At 40.4% G+C, this 20,648-nt stretch overlaps 1 protein-coding gene across 1 annotated transcript in view; it reads right to left on the bottom strand.

The window, feature by feature from the left end:
* Positions 1-16,977, bottom strand: part of ddb1 (damage-specific DNA binding protein 1) — a 193,674-nt gene extending 176,697 nt beyond the window's left edge. Inside the window, exon 1 of the mRNA XM_051921945.1 lies at positions 16,766-16,977. Within this exon, the coding sequence (XP_051777905.1) occupies positions 16,766-16,826 (61 nt within the window). The 5' untranslated portion in view covers positions 16,827-16,977. The remainder of the gene's footprint in view (positions 1-16,765) is intronic.
* Positions 16,978-20,648: the final 3,671 nt, after the last annotated feature.

Raw genomic sequence — 20,648 nt, 5'->3', positions numbered from 1 at the left:
GGATGGAAGCAACCCTTAATGGATGGCATAATTAAACATATATAACGAGGATTTTTTTAAAGTTCTGAACACTCCATGGTCTAAGTTTATAACTACGTTTAATTTCACAAAGACGTTTATCGTGTGGTGATTGGTTATGTGGAGAAAGAAAAAGGAAAGATAGGCACCGCAGGTTTGGTACATCAGACACGAGACAGCACACATGCAATAAAGAAAGTCCGCTCAGAAGAACATGCATTGAATTCTGTGTTCATGTCTCCGACCACCAGATCACAAACTCAATATTTACACAATATTTAAGTTAAACCTGTGCGATACCCATTCATACATCCAGTTTTTTGGAGCCTCGTCACACCAGCCATAAAGTTCTCTACACTGAACGTAGACCTGGGGACCCCTTACTGCGAGGGAGCAGCACTACCGCCACACTACCATGCATGTTTAATACCTGCTTTAATGCATTTCATCATGAAAATTTATCTTAGCATTGTACATTTTCAGAGAGCAGGAATATCATGAAGTGAATGTATTCTGTGCGACGATCGCTGCCGGCACCTCCTCTTAGTGCGGGGGAAGTCAGTTTAAGAAGCACGTAGCGATTAACAACTGGGTCGGGGAACACTTAAAGCATTTAATGTGCTACATTAACTTATGATGAGGTTTGAGAAAATCTAGTGAATTAAACATTGATTTTAGGATGAAGTTTAGTTTACGACATTCTTCTTTAATGACAAAATAAACTATGAGAATAAAGTGGAAATGTCGACTTTAATCACGACATATAGTTCGTTTTTTTTCTTCACTGTGGCTCTAATACGCTTCCGTAGGGCTATAACACAAACAGAATTATAAATGCAAGTTGCAGTTTTATTATTTATGTATATACTGTAGCTTAGCTTGAAGCAAGGTCCATATTACAGTAATCCCTCCTCCATCGCGGGGGTTGCGTTCCAGAACCCCCAGCAAAAGGTGAAAATCCACGAAGTAGAAACCATATGTTCATATGGTTATTTTTATATATTTTAAGCCCTTATAAACTCTACTATTATAAACATTTCCCGCACAATTATACAGCATAAACCCTTTGTATTCTCTTCGATATTAGGTAAGATTCGTTGAAATTATGTATGTAAACACAGTTTATATACAGTAAAACCTAAATATTATTTTAAAGATATCAGTGTCTCCGATATCACATATGTTACAGCCATTACGACAGACAGGCCACCAGCAATAAATACATACAATGCAAGAAAAATTGTATACAGTAAAATGTGTGTACAGTGACACTAAACTATGTACATGTAATAAGTACTGTATGTAGATAATTAATTATGGTTACTCACCAAAAATGACGCGACGACTTGTCAGATAACGATGAGTTTAATTTTACTGCACAACAAAGGATAGCATTAAAGCTCTTCTAAAGGAGCCTCTTCAGGCGACTGTTTAGCACCGTCGTTGTTCTTCTTCCAAAACTCTTCAATCAAAATACCTAAAGCAGATTCCATCCAGACTACTGCCTTATCACGTCCACTTGGAACTTGTTTTGCGCCCTGGTTAAAGGACACTGCGGCCGTAGATCTTATATGCTTTTCCTCCTTTTTAAATAAAAAGAATCGTGGACTCATTGATGCCGTAATGGTGTCCTGCAGCGGTGTAGCTGTTCCCTTCCTTCAACATATCCAAAACTTTTACCTTTTCTGCAATCATTTGCATCTTCCGTTGGCGCTTGGACACGGCCCCTGAAGCAGTAGCACGTTAATGCTGAATGAGTGAGATGAGACTTCCTGGTTAATGCAGCACTCCGTCGCTGAGCCAATCAGCAGCACACAGGAACTTAACTGCGTGCTCTGATTGGGTAGCTTCTCAGCCATCCGCCAATAGCATCTCTTGTATGAAATCAACTGGGCAAACCAACTGAGGAACCAAGTACCAGAAGTAAAAAGACCCATTGTCCGCAGAAACCCGCGAAGCAGCGAAAAATCCACGTTATATATTTAGATATGCTTACATATAAAATCCGCGATAGAGTGAAGCCACGAAAGTCGAAGCGCGATATAGCGAGGGATTACTGTAATGCACTTTTCCTTAATGATGGTTCAGTTGGTAAAGATGTCATCACCAAGCTGCACTTGTTTTATTTTATTTTAATTTGGTGAATACTGTGTAATGCACCTGGGCTTTGAAGTCTTGGAAGTATGAGTATTATTACTGGAAGTTGCACTATTATTTATTGTATTGTTGTTATTTATTAGTTTAAATATTATGCAGTTTAATGATGGTCAAGTCTTTTAAAAAGTCACTTTAACGTGTCAGTGGACAGAGATTGTTAACATTAACAAAGTGTAGTTGGTTTACAAAACATATTTACTATTTATTCCTTTTCTAAGACATGTTCAGTGCAATACAACTTTTGACAAGCACCTCTGGATATTTTACCAAGTCTAAATGCCTCTTTGGATGGTTGAAAATATTTTGTCAAAATTTTAGTTTAAGTTGTTTGCAAACTTTGTTCAATAAAAAGGCTCTATATTTTGACTGCATTTGTCATGCAATGCGATTCCTTCTCTTCATTAGTGCCACCCCCTTGAAAATTATCACTTTATGGGGCCATGCAAACCTGTACTTGTGTGCACATTAAGATTTTTTTTGTACAATGTACAATTCTCATGACAGCAGAATAGGTTATTCTTAGGCAGTAATTGCAGTGGAAGATGTGGTTAACATCCACTTTGTTGCTATAAAAGAGGCTTTAAATAGTTAATACATGCTTGAAAATAGCTTGTTTAAATCGCTGTGTTTACCGATTCATTCAGCAGTAACATTACTGTTTGAATTTGTATTTCTTTTATGTTGAATTATTATTTTTCAGTTATTGAACAGAACATGTCAGTGAATAAAATTTAGGACATCCTCATGGAAAACTTATGAACACTAAACTGAAATCCCCACAAACCTATAAAACAGGTGTGGCCAACTCTGATCCTAGAAAAATACAGTGGCTACAGGTTTTCAATCTAACTATTTTCTTAATTAGTGACTAGATGTGAATTAATATGCAAAGGGGTACTTGAAATGGATATACATAAGTGGCAGTACCATATGTGTTACATCAAACTATTAACGTGAAAAGTGAGAAGCGCAGAGTATTTCCCGATTATTAATTCAGGCGCCACTATCTGAGGCTGACATTTCTGCACTGGAGATTGCAACGCTGGGGGTAGATTTCCCCCTAATGTCACAAGCACCACAATTGAACAGCGGGTTTAGTTTTTACCGCTGCAATCTGGAGCTGGAGGACAACAAGCAAAACAGATAACCAGAATGAGCCAAGATGCATCTAAATGTGCTCTGGTATTCAACAGCAAAAAAACAATGCACTTTGTGCACAAGGCATTATAAGATGGCCAGAAAATCCTGCCAACTATATCAATGTGACCACACAAGGGCACCAGAGAGCCCCAAACCACAGATCCACCAATACACCACATGTAAATAGAGTAAAATAAAGGATTCTTTTTTTATTATTCTTCTCCCAGTCACTTCCTCAATCCTCCCACAATCAAAAACCGTAATAATACAATAAATGATAATCAAAACATAATTCTTCCTCTTTTCCACCTCCTTTGAATTTCACCCACTGCCTCCTGACTCTGACTCCTTGATATGTGGCAGAAGGTTTCCTTTTCTGCTGGAACCAGGAATGCTTCCAGTGCCATTCTGGCTCCTCAATTGAGCACTTCCGGGCCACAGACAAGGAAGATTGGTCCTCCCCTGACAGTACCCTGACTGCACTTCCTGACTCCATTTCCCTAGCAACCCTGCAGGTGTCCTGACTGGGTTCTCATACAAAGACCACTGCTACCTAGCGCATGGGGGAATGAACCATTCCCTAGTTCTAGCTTCCGCTGGTCCACACATTATTTCATGCCAACTGGGCACAGAGTTGTCTACACAACTTTTCTCTTAGGCCTCCTGTCCAGGTATTAACCCATGCTCTTCCCTGGCTACAACAACTGCGGTTGTAGCTAAAATAGTGTTGGTGTTAATCTTGTTAATGGAATTTTTTACATGTTTACATTTAAACGTACAAATACTTTACCAGTACAGACAGACAGACAGACAGACAGACAGACAGACAGACAGACAGACAGACACTTTATTAATCCCAGGGGGAAATTCATATTGAGCAACAGAGGCATCAGGAAGTGCTATGAAGGTCACTACTACATCAAACGTTCTGATGACACAGATCTCCAGTTGGCGGGACAATTTTGAGAATGAAGTGGTTGTTGCTGAAGAGAATATTCATTTGTCATGGACATCACTGTGGTTTTTGAGTGAGCTGCTTCGCCCGCACATCGAAGCAAAGACAATTGTAATGAGATTGCCGGTCAGTGTTGTCAAAAGAGTTGCCTGTACACTCTGCTATTGACCAGATGAGAGGAGATTACGCAATACAGCAAATGTCTTTGGGTTGTCAAAGACAGGTGGTTTCTAAAATAGTAAGGCAAGTGTGTGAAGCAATTACAGTCCACTTGGGCCCTGTGTACAGTCAATTACATATCACCAAGTCAAAGGGAGAGGAAGTTGTAGCAGGGTTCCACCGGGATTCACATAGAAATAAAGCAGCCATCCACAAAATTCCATGGATTATTTGAACAGAGATTTGAACATATAAGCCATGTGTGGATAGTGCTTTGAGTACTGAGAAAGCGCTATATAAATGTAATGAATTATCCATATATATAATTCACTAAGCCGCCGACAAGTAGCCACACATGGAAAGCACGCAAGACAGCCACGCCCACCATATATAATTCACTAAACCGCTGACAAGTAGCCACCCATGGAAAGCACACAAGACAGCCACGCCCACCAACTCTAAGACCACTGGATACGACGACAACTCGCAGAGCCACGCCCACCAACTCGGACGCAGCAACTCACAACACCGGGCGTCATTCAAGTTCGTCTCAGCTAGACTCCACATGCACCTCTGAGCCACATTGACTTTTCATTAGTCAACCTCAGTGGAACCTCGGTTCACACAGAGGCAGCGCAAGAGAGAGCCACGCACACACACAGGCAGCCCGAGAGAGAGAGAGAGCTGCGCACACACACAGGCAGCACCAGAGAGAGACAGACGCACACACACAGGTAGCGCGAGATAGAGAGCCGCGTACACACACACAGGCAGCGCCAGAGACAGAGGCACACACACAGGCAGCGCCAGAGAGAGACAGACACATACACACAGGCAGTACCAGAGAGAGACAGACGCACACACAAAGGCAGCGCGAGAGAGAGGGGGCTGGACTTATAAGGTAGGAAGGCAGTTAAAGAATGCACTGGGCTTGATTTTGTTTTCACTTCTATTTACAGCGATCGGTTCGTAGTGTGCATTGTTGCAATGTTACTTTTCTTGGTGGTTTATTAAATTACTGATTGTTTCAAATGTTCATTTTTTTCCCTGTGCTTAAAACTCATTAAAAAAAAAAGTGTTTTTACCCAGCGGTTGGTAGCGCTTTAGCGCAAACTATTGCAGTGTTAGTAAACTAAATGTAAAAACATTGAATAACACTGAGAAAACCTTGAACAACTATTACGCTGTGCATTCTATGGTTTAATTACCGTATTTTTTGCACCATAAGACGCACCTGACCATTAGACGCACCTAGGTTTAGAGGAGGAAAACAAGAAAAAAAATATTCTGAACCAAATGGTGCACTAATATGTTTAATAAAATATAGCAGAATAATATTTCAACCATGTAAATTCAACAGCGGTATTAAGAAACATCATCACTGTCATTAACAAATAAGGAGAGACTTTAAGGTTCAAGCATTCTTCTAGTTTTATGGAAACCCCAAGAACTCCACATCACTAGTGTCAGAATTTATTAAGCTCAGTTGCTCACAATCACTTTGCAGCACCACGTACCTATCATCACGCGACATAACCTGTCCAAAACCACCAGGGGACAAAGCACGTTTGGACCAATGCTCCCTGAAGTTATATCGCCAGTCTAGTCCCATCTATATTTGTAATGCCACAAAGCCCTTCATCTCGTGTTTTGTTGTGGGTTTCCAGTTTGAAAAATGAGAATGCGGTGCAAGCACAGCCCTCGATTCAAAAAATTGCTCTGCATACCTGTTTGTCTCGTTTGACAGTAGCTGAAAGGCAGCTTCAGGAAAGAACAACCTGAAGTAGTCCAGCGGCTGGTAATCTATCGAGTCCAGAGTCCAACTCAGTGATAATGCGCTGGGCTCCCTCATGAGATGTAGACGCTATCTTGCCTTTGTTTATATTTGTTTAGATTTCGCAACTCACGCACACGCAAGGATTAGATGCCGAGTCAATGAGTCTAACATTCCTCCAAGCACAGAGGGAATGCCTGTAACGTAACAGTGAGTTTTGTCGCCCTCTAGCCCTGGATGTCGACTTTTGTCAGGTATTACACATCATGGTCTGTGATACAATATTCGCACCATAAGACGCACAGACATTTCCAACCTTCTTTTGGGGAAAAAAAAGTGCGTCTTATGGTGCGAAAAATACGGTAACTATATTTGTGCTTAAAAACTTAATATATATTTATATACAGTTTGTACAGTCTGGAACTGATTAATTGTATTTACATTAGGGGTGGGCGGTATGACCAAAATTCTATATCACGGTATTTTTCTAAATTATCCTGGTTTCACGGTATTCAACGGTATTTTTTTCCCCCATGCATGAGTGGATGTTAACCACATTTTCCACTGGAATTACTGGCTAAGAATAACCTATTCCACTGTCAAGAGTATTGTACATTGTACAAAAAAACATTTTAATGTGCACACAATTATTAATACAGGTTTGCATTGCCCCATAAAGTGATAGTTTTCAAGTGGGTGCCACTAATGGAGAAGGTATCACATTGCATGACAGATGCAGTCAAAATATAGAACCTTTTTATTGAACAAATTTTGCAAACAACTTAAACTATAATTTTGACAACATATTTTCAACCATACAAAGAGGCATTTAGACTTAGTAAAATATCCAGAAGTGCTTGTCAAAAGTTGTATTGCACTGAATATTTCTTAGAAAACGAATAAATAGTAAATATTTTTTGTAAACCAACTACACTTTCTGTTAATGTTAACAATCTCTGTCCACTGATACCTTAAAGTGACTTTTTAAACAACTTTATCATCATTAAATTGCATAATATTTAAACTAATAAATAATAACAATAAAATAAATAATAGTATTATTACTGATAGTTGCACTATTACTTCAAGACTTTAAGCCCAGGTGCATTACACAGTATTCAGCAAATTAAAATAAAATAAAACAAGTGCAACTTGGTGATGACATCTTTACTAACTGAACCATCATTTAGGCAAACTGCATTAATATGGACCTTGCTTCAAGCTAAGCTATATGCATAAATAATATACCTGCAACTTGCATTTATAATGCTATTTGTGGTATAGCCCTATGGAATCGTATTAAGGCCACGGTGAAGAAAAAAATTAATACAGACACAGGGAAGAAAAAAACAAACTATATGTCGAGAATAAAGTCAACATTTCCACTTTATTCTCATAGTTTACTTCATAATTAAAGTAGAATGTCGTAAACTAAACTTCTTCCTAAAATCAATGTTTAATTTACTAGATTTTGTCAAACCCCGTCATAAGTTAATGCAGCACATTAAATGCTTTGTATTGCGTTCCCCGACCCAGTTGTTAATCAGTACGCTTCTTAAACTGACTTCCTCCGCACTAAGAGGAGACAGCGATCACCATACAGAATCCATTCACTTCATGATATTCCTGCTTTCTGAAAATTTAAAATGCTAAGATAAATACTTGATATCATTTTCATGATGAAATGCATTAAAGCAGGCATTAAACATGCACGGTAGTGAGGCGGTAGTGCTGCTCCCTCGCAGGTGTATGTTCAGTGTAGAAAACTTTATCACAGGTGTGACGAGGCTCCAAAAAACTGGATGTATGAATGGGTATCGCACAGGTTTAACTTAAATATTGTATAAATGTTGGGTTTGTGATCTGGTGGTCGGAGACACAAACACAGAATTCAATGCATGTTCTTCTGAGCGGGCTTTCTTTATTGCATGCGTGCTGTCTCTATCTGACGTACTAAAACCCCAGTTCCTATCCATCCTATTTCTTTCTCCATATAACCAATCACCACACGATAAACGTCTTTGTGAAATTAAAACTAGTTATAAACTTAGCCCACGGAGTGTTCAGAACTTTAAAAATATCTTCGTTATACATGTTTAATTATGCCATCCATTCAGAGTTGCGCCCATCTCTGAACGAGTCGCCAGCACATTGAAGGATGAATACAAGCAAAACATACACTAGCAGGGTCAATATAGCACAACAAAACTCCACATCCTACATGACTTTGAAAGGAAACTGAAGCGCCGAGTAAACCCACCAGAAAAACATGCAAATGCAAGGCAGGCACGCTGCCGTGCCCCCAATATGATTAATGCATGCTTTAATGCATTTCACCACGAAAATTATATTAAGTATTTATTTTAGCATTCTAAATGTTCAGAGAGAAGGAAGATCATGAAGTGAATGTATTCTGTGCAGCAATCGCTGCCAGCGCCTCCTCTTAGTGCAAGAAGAAGTCAGTTTAAGAATCACTTAACACAAAGCATTTAATATGCTATATAACTTATGACGGGGTTTGAAAACATGTCGTCACACTATTACACAGTACCCAGGTACATTACACTGTATTGAAAACAAAACAAGTACAACTTGGCTTGCAGTATTATCCAGTAGTATAGAAACAGTATTTATACATCTGACCTTTTAAAACTAAAGTATCTCCAGGCTCTCTGTCCATTTTCACCACGCAGCATTCCTATGCTACCGCCCACTATTTGGTGGTGTAGCAGTGAAAAAGAGCCCTAGTGCAACAAATCTGTGTTTAGCGGTGTAGCAGTGAAAAAGGTCCCCACTTGAACAGTTTCCCGCTGCGCCACGTTCCGAACATCGTTTAGGCAATTTAAACCGGTGTTGCGGTATAAGAAAAATCCATATCATAAAAAAAATAAAAAACGGTTTTCGGTATGAACTGGTATACCGCCCAGCACTAATTTACATACAATCCTATGGGAGAAATTGCTTCGGTTCACGACCAAATCGGTTTACGACCAGAGTTTTGGAACAAATTATGGTCGTGAACCAAGGTTACAGTGTATTCTTTTCGGTTATGACGCACGACCACGTCCTCCATCGCAAACTGTTTTACACGCCATGGTCTTAGAGTTGGTGGGCGGGTCTCCGTGAGTTTCTCTTGCGAGCGGGCACATGACCAGGCGGTGTGTATGCTTCGAGTGCGAGGGTGGACGCGACAGGACCATCTAAGAAAAATCATGCCGCAGATGTGAATCGCTGTATGCAGCGTGTAGAACAGTTTGCAAGGGGTATCCCATGGTCTTACAGTTGGTGGGCAGGTCTCTGTTAGTTGCTCTTGCGAGCGGGCACATGACCAGGCAGTGTGTATGCTTCGAGAGTGAGGGTGGACGCACCAGCACCACCTAAGAAGAATCATATTTGTCGCGGATGTGAATCGCTGTATGCAGCATGTAAAACAATTTGTTTGTCGCGGATGTGAATCGCTGTATGCAGCATATAAAAGAGTTTGCAAGGGGTATTCCATGGTCTTAGCAGTGTCTATACTTCGATGTGAATCGCTGTATGCAGCTTGTAAAACGCTGTATTGTATGTTGCCCTCTCCAGAGTTACATCTTTTCATTCACCTACAGTCGTATCCTCAAAACCAACCCCATTTGGACAACTGTGTCTTTCAGGAAGTGTTCACCCATCAATACATAATTATGCGGCGTATGCTACACCGCGGGTTGGCTAGTTATTATTATTATTTTTAAATGTGATTACAGGTGTTCATTTATTGACATAGTAGTGAAATGGCTTGGCAGTGTTCATGACGTCCATATTTTCACAAATTCCATGCCGAACATTGGGGAAAAAAAGGGGCAACGGACATAATGTAAATGACATACCCTTTGTTATCTATGCCTGTTTCATACTCTTGACAGCGGATTTTTATGTTTTCATGTGGATGGAAATTTTTTAAAAAGCAGTGTACATGTGGACGGGATTTTTATATATATCCACTATACACCGCTTATCCGAGGTCGGGTCGCAGGGGCAGCAGCCTAAGCAGGGAAGCCCAGACCTCCCTCTTCCCGGCCACCTCCTCCAGCTCCTCATAAAATTTATGAACAGAATCGGTGACAAAGGGCAGCCCTGGTGGAGTCCAACTTCAACAGGAAACAAGTCCGACTTATTACCCACAATGCAGACCAAGCTCCTGCTCCTCCTGTACAGGGACTGAATGGCTCGTAACAACATGCCTTGTAACCCCTACTCTCGGAGCACACCCCACAGGATGCTTCGTGGGACACGGTCGAATGCCTTCTCCAAATCCACAAAACACATGTGGACTGGTTGGGCAAACTCCCATTTCCTCCAGGATCCTGGCCAGGGTGTAGAGATGGTCCAGAGTTCCATGGCCAGGACAGAATCCGCATTGTTACTCTTGAATCCGAGATTCGACCACCGACCAAACTCTCTTTTCCAGCATCCCTGAATAGACCTTACCGGGGAGGCTGCGGAGTGTGATTCCCCCTATAGTTGGAGCACTTCCTCTGGTCACCCTTCTTAAAAAGGGGGACCACCACCCCAGTTTGCCAATTCAGAGGCACTACCCCCAACATCCATGTGATGTTGCAGAGATGTGTCAACCAGGATAGCCCCACAACATCCAGAGCCTTGGGGAACCCAGGGTGAACCTCGTCCACCCCAGGGGCCCCGCCATCTTGGAGCTTTTTAACTACCTCGGCGACCTTGGCCCCTAATATGGACTGGACTGGACAGATCCCCCCCCGAACTCCTCCAGCTTTGCTTCCTCTAAGGAAGACATGCTGGTGGGATTGAGAAGATCCTCGAAGTATTCCTTCCACCAGTCAATAACGTCTGCAGTTGAAGTCAGCAGGGCCCCATCTCCACTGTACACAGTGTTGGTGGAGCACCGCTTTCACCTCCTGACGGTTTGCCAGAATCTTCTCGGTGCCGACTGAAAGTCATTTTCCATGGCTTCCCCAAACTCCTCCTATGCCCAGGTTTTTGCCTCAGCAACAGCCGATGCCGCCACACACTTGGCCCGCCGGTACCCCTCAGCTGCCTCTGGAGTCCCACTGGTCAACCAGACCCGGTAGGACTCTTTTTTCAACTTGACAGCCTCACAAACCTTAGGTGTCCACCACCGGGTTCGTAGATTGCCGCCACAGCTCCGTTCTGCTGCTTCGACAAAGGAGGCTTCGAACATGGCCCATTCAGACTCAATGTCCTTCGCCTCCCTTGGAATAAGGTTGAAGTTCTGCTGGAGGTGGCAGTTAAAGATCTTTCTGACCGGTTCCTCCGCCAGACGTTCCCAGCAGACCCTCATTATACGTTTGGGTCTGCCTTGTCTATCCGGCAGCCTCTCCTGCCATCTGATCCAACTTACCACCAAGTGGTGATCAGTTGACAGCTCAGCCCCTCTCTTCACCTGAGTATCCAAGACATAAGGTCGCAGATCCGATGACACGATTACAAAGTTGATCATCGAGCTGCGACCTCAGGTATCCTGGCGCCAAGTGCACTTATGGACACCCTTATGCTCGAACATGGTGTTCGTTATGGACAATCCATGGCCAGCACAGAAGTCCAACAACTGAACACCACTCGAGTTTAGATCAGGAGGCCGTTCCTCCCAAACACACCTCTCCAGGTTTCACTGTTGTTGCCGACGTGAGCGTTATAGTATCCCAGCAGGACGATAGAGTCCCCAGGTGCTGCACCTCGCAGTGCTTTTTCAAGGGACTCCAAGAAGGCCGGGTACTCTGAACTGTCGTTCGGCGCATAAGCGCAAACAGTCAGAGTCCTTCCCCCAACTCAAAGGCGCAGGGAAGCAACCGTCTCGTCCAACGGGGAGAACCCCAATGTACAGGCCTCAAGCCGGTGGGCCATAAGCAAGCCTACCCCTGCCCGTTGCCTTCACCCACAAGAACTCCAGAGTGGAACAAAGTCCAGCCTCTCTCAAGAGGAATGGTTCCAGAGCCCAGACCGTGCGTAGAGGTGAGCCCGACCATATCTAGCCAGTACCTCTCAACCTCACACACCAGTTCGGGCTCTTTCCCCACCAGAGAGGTAACATTCCATGACCCAAGAGCCAGTTTCGGCAACCGAGGGTCGGAACACCAGAGTTCCCGCCTTCGGCCACCACCTATATCGCATTGCACCCGACCCCTATGGCCTCTCTTGCAGGTGGTGGGCCCACAAGAGAGCAGAACCACGTTGCTCCTTCAGGCTGAGCCCGGCTGGGCCCCATGGTCAAAGGTCCAGCCACCAGGTGCTCACCAGCGAGCCCCTCCCCCAGGCCTGGCTCCAGGGTGGGGCCCCGGGTACCCTTTCCCAGGCAAGGGAAACGCCGATCCTTGGTTTGAAGCCATATGGGGTCTCAGGATCGAGTTAGTCTGGATCTTCACCTCAGACCTGTTTGCTTTGGGAAGCCCTACCAGGAGCATGTAGCTCCCAACAACATAGCTCCAAGGATCACTAGACCACACAAGCCCTTCTGCCACAGCAGACACACACACACACATATATAACTCTTATTATAAAAAAAAATCTTGGGACAAGAGGAGACTTTTATTCCTGCAACAATACATGATCTTTTGAAGAGAGACACATTCACATCCTGTGAGACGATCAAGTCACATCATACTTACAACCTTTGAAAGCAAGTCCCATCATCTAACCTCTCAGTTGTTGGAATGCTTTTGGCAGACACACTTCCTGTGCTCTCATCTCTTAAAAATTCAGGGCCAGAAAAAGACATAGTACAACGTTGTAAAGAATTCAAAAACATTGGAACAATACACATGCAGAGCAGGTTAGAGATAATGGAAGTGGTAAAATTTGAAAGTCTTAAAAAAAAAAAAAAAATGATAGTAAAGATCGCATTAGCGCAAAAAAACTGAAAATATTACTTGGTCAAATAACAGAACAGCGAAAAGAAATTGAGTAATGTTTGAGGATGTCTGGGGGAAAAGAGAGACAATAGGACAACTTTTGTACAGGCTTTTAAAAGTTCGAAGCGCTGCACGAAATGCAGCATGGCACGGCAGCAGCAGCTGATCGAGCAAAGAGGAGGGGAAAAAAAACAAAAAACCTGCGTTTGTGTCCCATTGTATCACCGCTTAAGAGGGGTCTCCACGACTCCTTGGGGTGCATTCAGCCCACCTGTTCACAACGGCGGGTAGCACTGGTGGGGGGTTGGGGGGAAGGGGTTAGCGAGCAAAATGACAATAAAAATAAATTTTACATTGCAAATTTACAATGGGACTAATAAAGTAATATCTATACAAAATTCCAGTGCTTACAAATCTTGTGCATTTCTGGTAACAAACTCTTGTTACTGATACTGAGATATACACAGCTAAAGATGTCAAGCCAGACAGCATTATTTCCAAAAGTTGTAATATAGTGATCCCTCGCTATATCGCGCTTCGCCTTTCGCGGCTTCACTCTATCACGGATTTTATATGTAAGCATATTTAAATATATATCTCAGATTTTTTTGCTGGTTCGCGGATTTCTGAGGACAATGGATCTTTTAATTTCTGGTACATGCTTCCTCAGTTGGTTTGCCCAGTTGATTTCATACAAGGGACGCTATTGGCAGATGGCTGAGAAGCTACCCAACTTACTTTTCTCTGTCTCTCTTGCGCTGACTTTCTCTGATCCTGACGTTAGGGGGTGTGAGCAGGGGGGCTGTTCGCACACCTAGACGATACGGACGCTCGTCTAAAAATGCTGAAAGATTATCTTCACGTTGCTACCTTCTGTGTGCAGCTGCTTCGTGAAGCGACATGCTGCACGGTGCTTCACATACTTAAAAGCTCAAAGGGCACCTATTGATTTTTCACTGTTTTGTTTTTCTCTGTCTCTGTCTCTCTCTCTCACCCTGCTCCTGACGGAGGGGGTGTGAGCTGCCGCCTTCAACAGCTTTGTGCCGCGGTGCTTCGCATACTTAAAAGCCAAACAGCCCTATTGATTTGTTTGCTTTCCTCTCTGTTTCTGACAGCCTGTGCTCCTGACACGCACTCCTTTGAAGAGGAAGATATGTTTGCATTCTTGTAATTGTGAGACAGAACTGTCATCTCTGTCTTGTCATGGAGCACAGTTTAAACTTTTGAAAAAGAGACAAATGTTTGTTTGCAGTGTTTGAATAACGTTCCTGTCTCTCTACAACCTCCTGTGTTTCTGCGCAAATCTGTGACCCAAGCATGACAATATAAAAATAACCATATAAACAAATGGTTTCTACTTCGCGGATTTTCTTATTTCGCGGGTGGCTCTGGAATGCAACCCCCGCGATGGAGGAGGGATTACTGTATTCCAACTTTATAGGAGAAGTATTGTGCAGGGCAAGAACAAAAACAGAGAGGATAAAACAAAATCTTCAGAGGTCTTTCATATATGGCGCCATCAGTTATAATTTACGAAGTTTAAGCTACATTACTTTAGTTAAATAATCTTAGGACCTTATCACCCAGACACAAAAGGTAATCTTACAACTAAAAATAACAAGATGAATAAGTCAACAAAAAATGGGGTAAGAGGATGAATAAGAGACATGAAAGAATATTAAAAAACTACAGTAGAGTTACGCCATTTAAGTTTTTCTTGTCCGGCTCCAAATGCCTTTTTCTTTTAAAAAAAAAAAAAAAAAAAAAAAAAAAAAAAAATCTGCAAATCGAAACCAATTGCTAGTTTGGAGCACATGAAATTTTTTTTTGCGTCACTTTGTTCAAACAAATTGTGAGAACTGGATTGGTATAAATCAGTTTGCTGACCAATTATTTAAATGTGTTTTGATAGCATTGAGGACTCCTCATAGGGGAACAATAGGTATATTGTGATGATACTGATCACTGATTTCATGTTACTGGAATTGGCCAATTTTCGTTTTTTACACTAATATCCTGCATAAACAGCCATATACAGTAGATGCCTTATTTTCAATATTAAGGCATTATCCTTGGTATTTTGAGTTCAGTTGCAGAAAATGGGTGTTTCTGGTTCATTTTTGTTAAGAAAATAAAATTCTCTAGGCTTGCTGTTCAGTAGCCATGATAAAAAAGCCTCTTTAAAATACATTCTTTAATAAAACATGCATACAAAAAAATGTTCATTAAGCGATTATTAAGAAACTACAAGGCTAACATGGTTACTTGTAAAACAAACAAGGCTCTTAAGCTAATTAGCCCGTTGTTTACTATGCACCAAGGGCACATTATTTCTTTTTCTTATTCTTCTAATTCAAAATCTGAACTGGTTTACCAAACACAAGTTCACTCACGGTCCACACTCGGACAAGAAGCTCCCAGTTTTAATTAAAGGACAAAAAGAAAAGTTCCAATCTCTCTACAGCAGCTTCTCTTTCAATTCCTGACGAGAATGCACCTCTTTGTCAGTGGAGTATCTCTTTTCCAGTTCAAGTTCAGCAACACAACATATACATGTTATGTTTCTCTCTATGCATTGGATAGCTCCTCAGATTCAATTTTCTCAGTTTACTACTCTATTTTCTTTAATGTAAATACCACTGTAATGTAAATTTTGATCTTCTCTGTCTGATATGTCTACCTGGCAGCTCCTTGTTTACAGGATGCATTCTAGCAACAAAATAATGTGCACATCCTTAAGTTCTGTACTACTATGCATGAAGGAGCAGTAGCACTGAAGCAATGCTTATTTTCTAATACTTGAAAACTGATCAGGATACTACTCTGGAAATATCTTCTTAGACTCACATTTCACTGTATATAAACTTAGTTGACCCCATAAAAAGTTACTATAGTATACTTTGTTTGATTGATGCATTACAAATAGGTATATAGAATTGCTCAGAATAATTCATAATGCACACGCGAGTTTATGTTGAGTTACTGTTTAGGCAAATCATCCAAAACCATTTTATATAGTTCGCTTGTGGGGCATAAACATTAACGGTCACGTTCAAGATTTTATTAATAGTAAAAAGGCCAAAATAATTACACTGTTACTGACCTATGTAAAATTCAGATAACAAGCGGTACATTTTATAACAAAATCAACATGCATAAGGCTAAACAAATCAAAAGTAGAACAGTCAACTTTTAACTTGAATTTTATTAATGAATGAGGCATTCACCGTCAAGAAAAAAAAACAAAATAAAAGAAGTGGAGGACCGACAGGCCACCTTTAACGATCTCCCGCCTTCGTGTACGATTAGCTTTAGGACCTGAAAGCAGCAGCATACGACGTGAAGTTATCAGGCAGACAGCTGGCTGACAATTAACATTAGATGTGACACAAATACTGTGCTCACGAGGTAACGTTTGTTCTCACACTCCATTCGGGAGCCGTTCACCAGGCTACGCGCAGTGTATTAAATATGATGCGATTACATTCTGACACCAGCTTAACGTTCCCGCATACAAATAAAAAAAAACCAATAAAAATCTAATATTTAGCCATACATGTTTATCCATTATTGTGCACAGGCCGCAAGCAGCCTAGCCGAGAGAAGAAACTGCAATACCAGCACTGATCACAGGCCGCCACAAGCCGGTACGCAGTTCACGAGATCAAAACGAACGGCACCTACCTGTAATGCATGCATTGACAGCAGTGGGTTTCTGGGCCGTCACTACGTAGTTATACGACATTTTGGGAGTTCAGTCCTTCCAACTATATTTTTTTAAAAATCAGTAGAATGTATTGCACCTGAACGGTCGAACTAGAAGGAAAAAAAACAAGTTCAGACCGACACCTCGTGGTTGCTACCACTCACTGCAAGGAGAGACGTGAACACTGCCTCCCGCCCCCCCCCCCCCCAATCGCCGTTTTCCTCTTCCGGATTGTGGAAGGTTCCAAGACCTTCCGGGTCTCTGACTTCCGGCAGAAGTTCAGCTTCCTAGAAATATTTTTAAAATGTCTTCGGGTCCTAATTTGCGGTCCTGAGGTGTTTTGTCGTGTGGTTAGTGTGGCTATGCGCTGTATCAGTGCATGCTCCCAACCTCCTCCTCCTCCTCTTCTTCCTCCGTACACGTTATCATATTAGTTAGTCTTGTTATGCTTTCCGAATTAAATCCTCAAACTTTTTAACCGATTTTATAGGATGAATCAGTTTTACATATGTATTGTACTTAGAAAAATGTTATAATGAATCAGGGTCTACAGACACTTCATATAGCTGCCTCATTATTTCTTAGTCTGTCTATTGATCCAGAATCTCATCGTTTATTTTGGCACAGTCTCGCTTTCAAGTGCATTTATGATTCTGTTTTTAATTTAAACCTTTTTCCAGCCATTGACCTTTTACTTCTTCATCAATAATTCCAATAGGTAGATATCAGTTATTTATTTCTCCACGAATTGAAATCTAAGACTTCATAACTATCAGTTCCAATTTTTAACCCCCACTACAAAAGTCAATGAATCAGATATAAGGATTACTTTTTTATTTCTTAACAATTTTAGCTGTCATTATTTTGATGAGGAATTTACACATTTCTTGTGTGGGCTTTTTGAGTTTTTGATTTATTACTGTTGTACATTCTCATACACAGAATGTAGCTCAAAGTGCTTTACAAAATGTAAAAAATAACTGCAAGAAAATAAGAACAAGCTAAATTATATAATAATTATTTCCACCAGCCAATATGCTATTGTAACTCAATCAAAAACTGTAAATTTAACCCTATGAGTATAAGCAGTAAAATTAAAATCTTTAAATGTTTTGAAATATTCTATAACAGGCATTTCTTATGTTGAACCTTCTTTATCAACTAATCATCAGTTTTATTTGAAAATTCATGTAAGTCCCTAAGGTCTTGTTTTTAAATTCGTATAAGCAAAGAAGGGATTTCTTCCAGTTTTGATCACTGATTATATACAAACATGAAGGAGAAGGCAGACAGAATAATTACAATGGCTATAAAAATTATTTGCCCTCTTGGAAGCTGTCACATTTTATTGTTCTACAGCATTAAATTACAGTAGTTTTAATTTGTCATTTTTGGCACTGATCAACAGAAAAAGACTCTTTAATATCAAACGGAGAATGGATCTCTACAAAGTGGTTCAAATTAATTAAAAATATAAAAAGTCTGAATTATGTGGAAGCAAAATTTTAGGGTAACATAGCATTCATCTTAAAGAAATAGCATAAAGAGTTAGTACATGTCAGAAACCTTTTCAGGCATATTAGGAAATCACGTAAAGGTCAAGTAAACAACAAAATGTACTGAAAGATGACTAAGAGATGACTAAGAAGTAATCAGATGTCCTATAAACAACCAGAATGGACAGTTGCTATATGCACAGAAATTTCAAGGATGGTAGCTCAGCTCAAAGGTATAAGAAGAATCAAAATATAATTATTTTATATAAGTCATTTGGGTGTAAACCAATTAACCAACCAGAGTAAAATGTATGCATTGATTGACACTGTATGTAAATTCAATAGTTTATGAAATAAACCTCTACTCTTTGTTTCTCTGATCATTTTGATCATGCTGTAACAGGCTGCTTTTGAATAATGCTCCCTCTAAGGCATTTTGCTGAGGAGTAATTAAAAGATGTAATGAATAGCTTTTCTCCTGCCTAATTACTGATTTGTCCTATTAGAGGATAAGTTTCTTTCTTTAATTAAGATGTTAAATTTCTACCACAATTTACATAAGCCACACTAATTTGGGGTGTTCATAAGAAATGTAATGATTCATATCATGAAGTAAAAGTACATAATAAGCAAGAACTGTTGTGTCAAATATTTAAAATATTAAAAACTGTCTTTCAATTTAAATGTATAAAGTCTAAAATGTTCAAGTCATGGAATATACTTAATTGTAATAGAAAAAAAAGTAACAATATTCATAATCACTGAACTTGGAATAGTCCAAAATGATACACCACATGCTTATTTTTGAAATTTGTAATTTTTAACCTTCTGGGAGTGTCTCGAGGAGCACCTGTAAAGAATTACATATCAAAAATATTTTCATAATCAGCAACCTCAAAATATCACAAAATGACACTCCACATATCTATATTAATGATCCCCATTTTTTCAAAGTTTTGTGAAAAGGAGTAACTTTGAGCACTCATATCCCATTAGGGGGTGAACTGCTGAGGTCAGTTGATGTGGCATGCACAACTTCAAGTCCTTCTGATCATTTTCACTGAAGACACCTATTGGTTTACTCTTTACACCTATTGGTTTACTCTGTCTTTATTGTGACAGTGTAATTGCCTACATAAAACATGGTCTAAAAATGACCTAAAATGAGGGTTTTCAAGTATAGACAGCCAAAAATGGGCGGACCTCAAGAAGTCCAATGCCCTGCATAACTAAACATCAAGACAAGTCAATATAGGTGGTGGTTTTCTCATACTGGTGAGTCAGGAGGAGCCAGACAGAAAAAAACTGAAGTAATTTCAAAGCATTCAGTAACTCTTACAAACACAAAATAATTGTGCACATAAGTATTCACCCCCCTTTATTATGACACACTTAAAACATCACTGGTACAGTAAATTGGTTTTAGAAGTTACATAATTAGTTCAATGGAGATTACCTGTGTGCAGGGCCGGATTTATATGAAAAGAGGCCCTAGGCTATTCCACTTATGAGGCCCTTTCGCCTTCCATTTTTAAGTTTGTAAATTACATGAGAGATAATAAAATTTTGCTAACAATTTGAATGTAGGCCCCTCTTGATCTTGAGGCCCTAGGCTGAAGCCTAGTTAGCCTATAGGAAAATCAAGGAGTTTCAACTGATTGTAGTATATATGCATCCATATCTGGAAGGTCAAACTTGTCTTGAGTCAGTATCGGTTTAACCTATCGTATACAATAAAGATAAAATAATACTCCAAGCATCTCCATGAAAAGGTAGTTGAAAAACACAAGTAAAAAGATGAATTTGAGGAAATGTTTAACTCATGGAATATCCCTCAGAGTCCCGATAAATCAATCATTAGTAAATGGAAAGAATAAAGCACGGCTGTAAATCTGCCTAGAGAATGCCATCCACAAAAACTGACAGTGTAAGATTACTGAGGGAAGCCAAGACTTTTGATAACTCTGTAGGAGTTGCAAGCTACAGTGGAGAAGATTGGCAAAACTGTGCATGCAACAACTGTTTCTCAGGTGCTTCAACAGTTGAGAAAACCACTGTTAAAGAAAATGCTCGTGACATTTCAGCTGGAGTTTGCAAAAAGGCACATGAAAAACTTGCAAATCAGTTGGAAAGAAGGTTCTATAGTCTGATAAGACCATTAGCCTTCAGACAAAATGCCATATTTGAACTCTGCACCTTATCAAAAATACACTATCCCCACAGAGAAGCATACAAGAATGACTTAAAAACAACCATGATAATGTCTTGGAGTGGCTAAATCAGAGTCTAGTGCCTATATTTATCAAGCTTCTCAGAGTAGGAAAACAGGCTCAAAAATCTCATAGTAATGTAAATTTGGTCCTAC

The sequence above is a fragment of the Erpetoichthys calabaricus genome, chromosome 2 (assembly GCF_900747795.2).
Source record: "Erpetoichthys calabaricus chromosome 2, fErpCal1.3, whole genome shotgun sequence".
Classification (NCBI taxonomy): domain Eukaryota; kingdom Metazoa; phylum Chordata; class Cladistia; order Polypteriformes; family Polypteridae; genus Erpetoichthys; species Erpetoichthys calabaricus.
The sequence above is the reverse complement of the archived record's forward strand: the minus strand, read 5'-3'. Positions and strand labels throughout refer to the sequence as shown.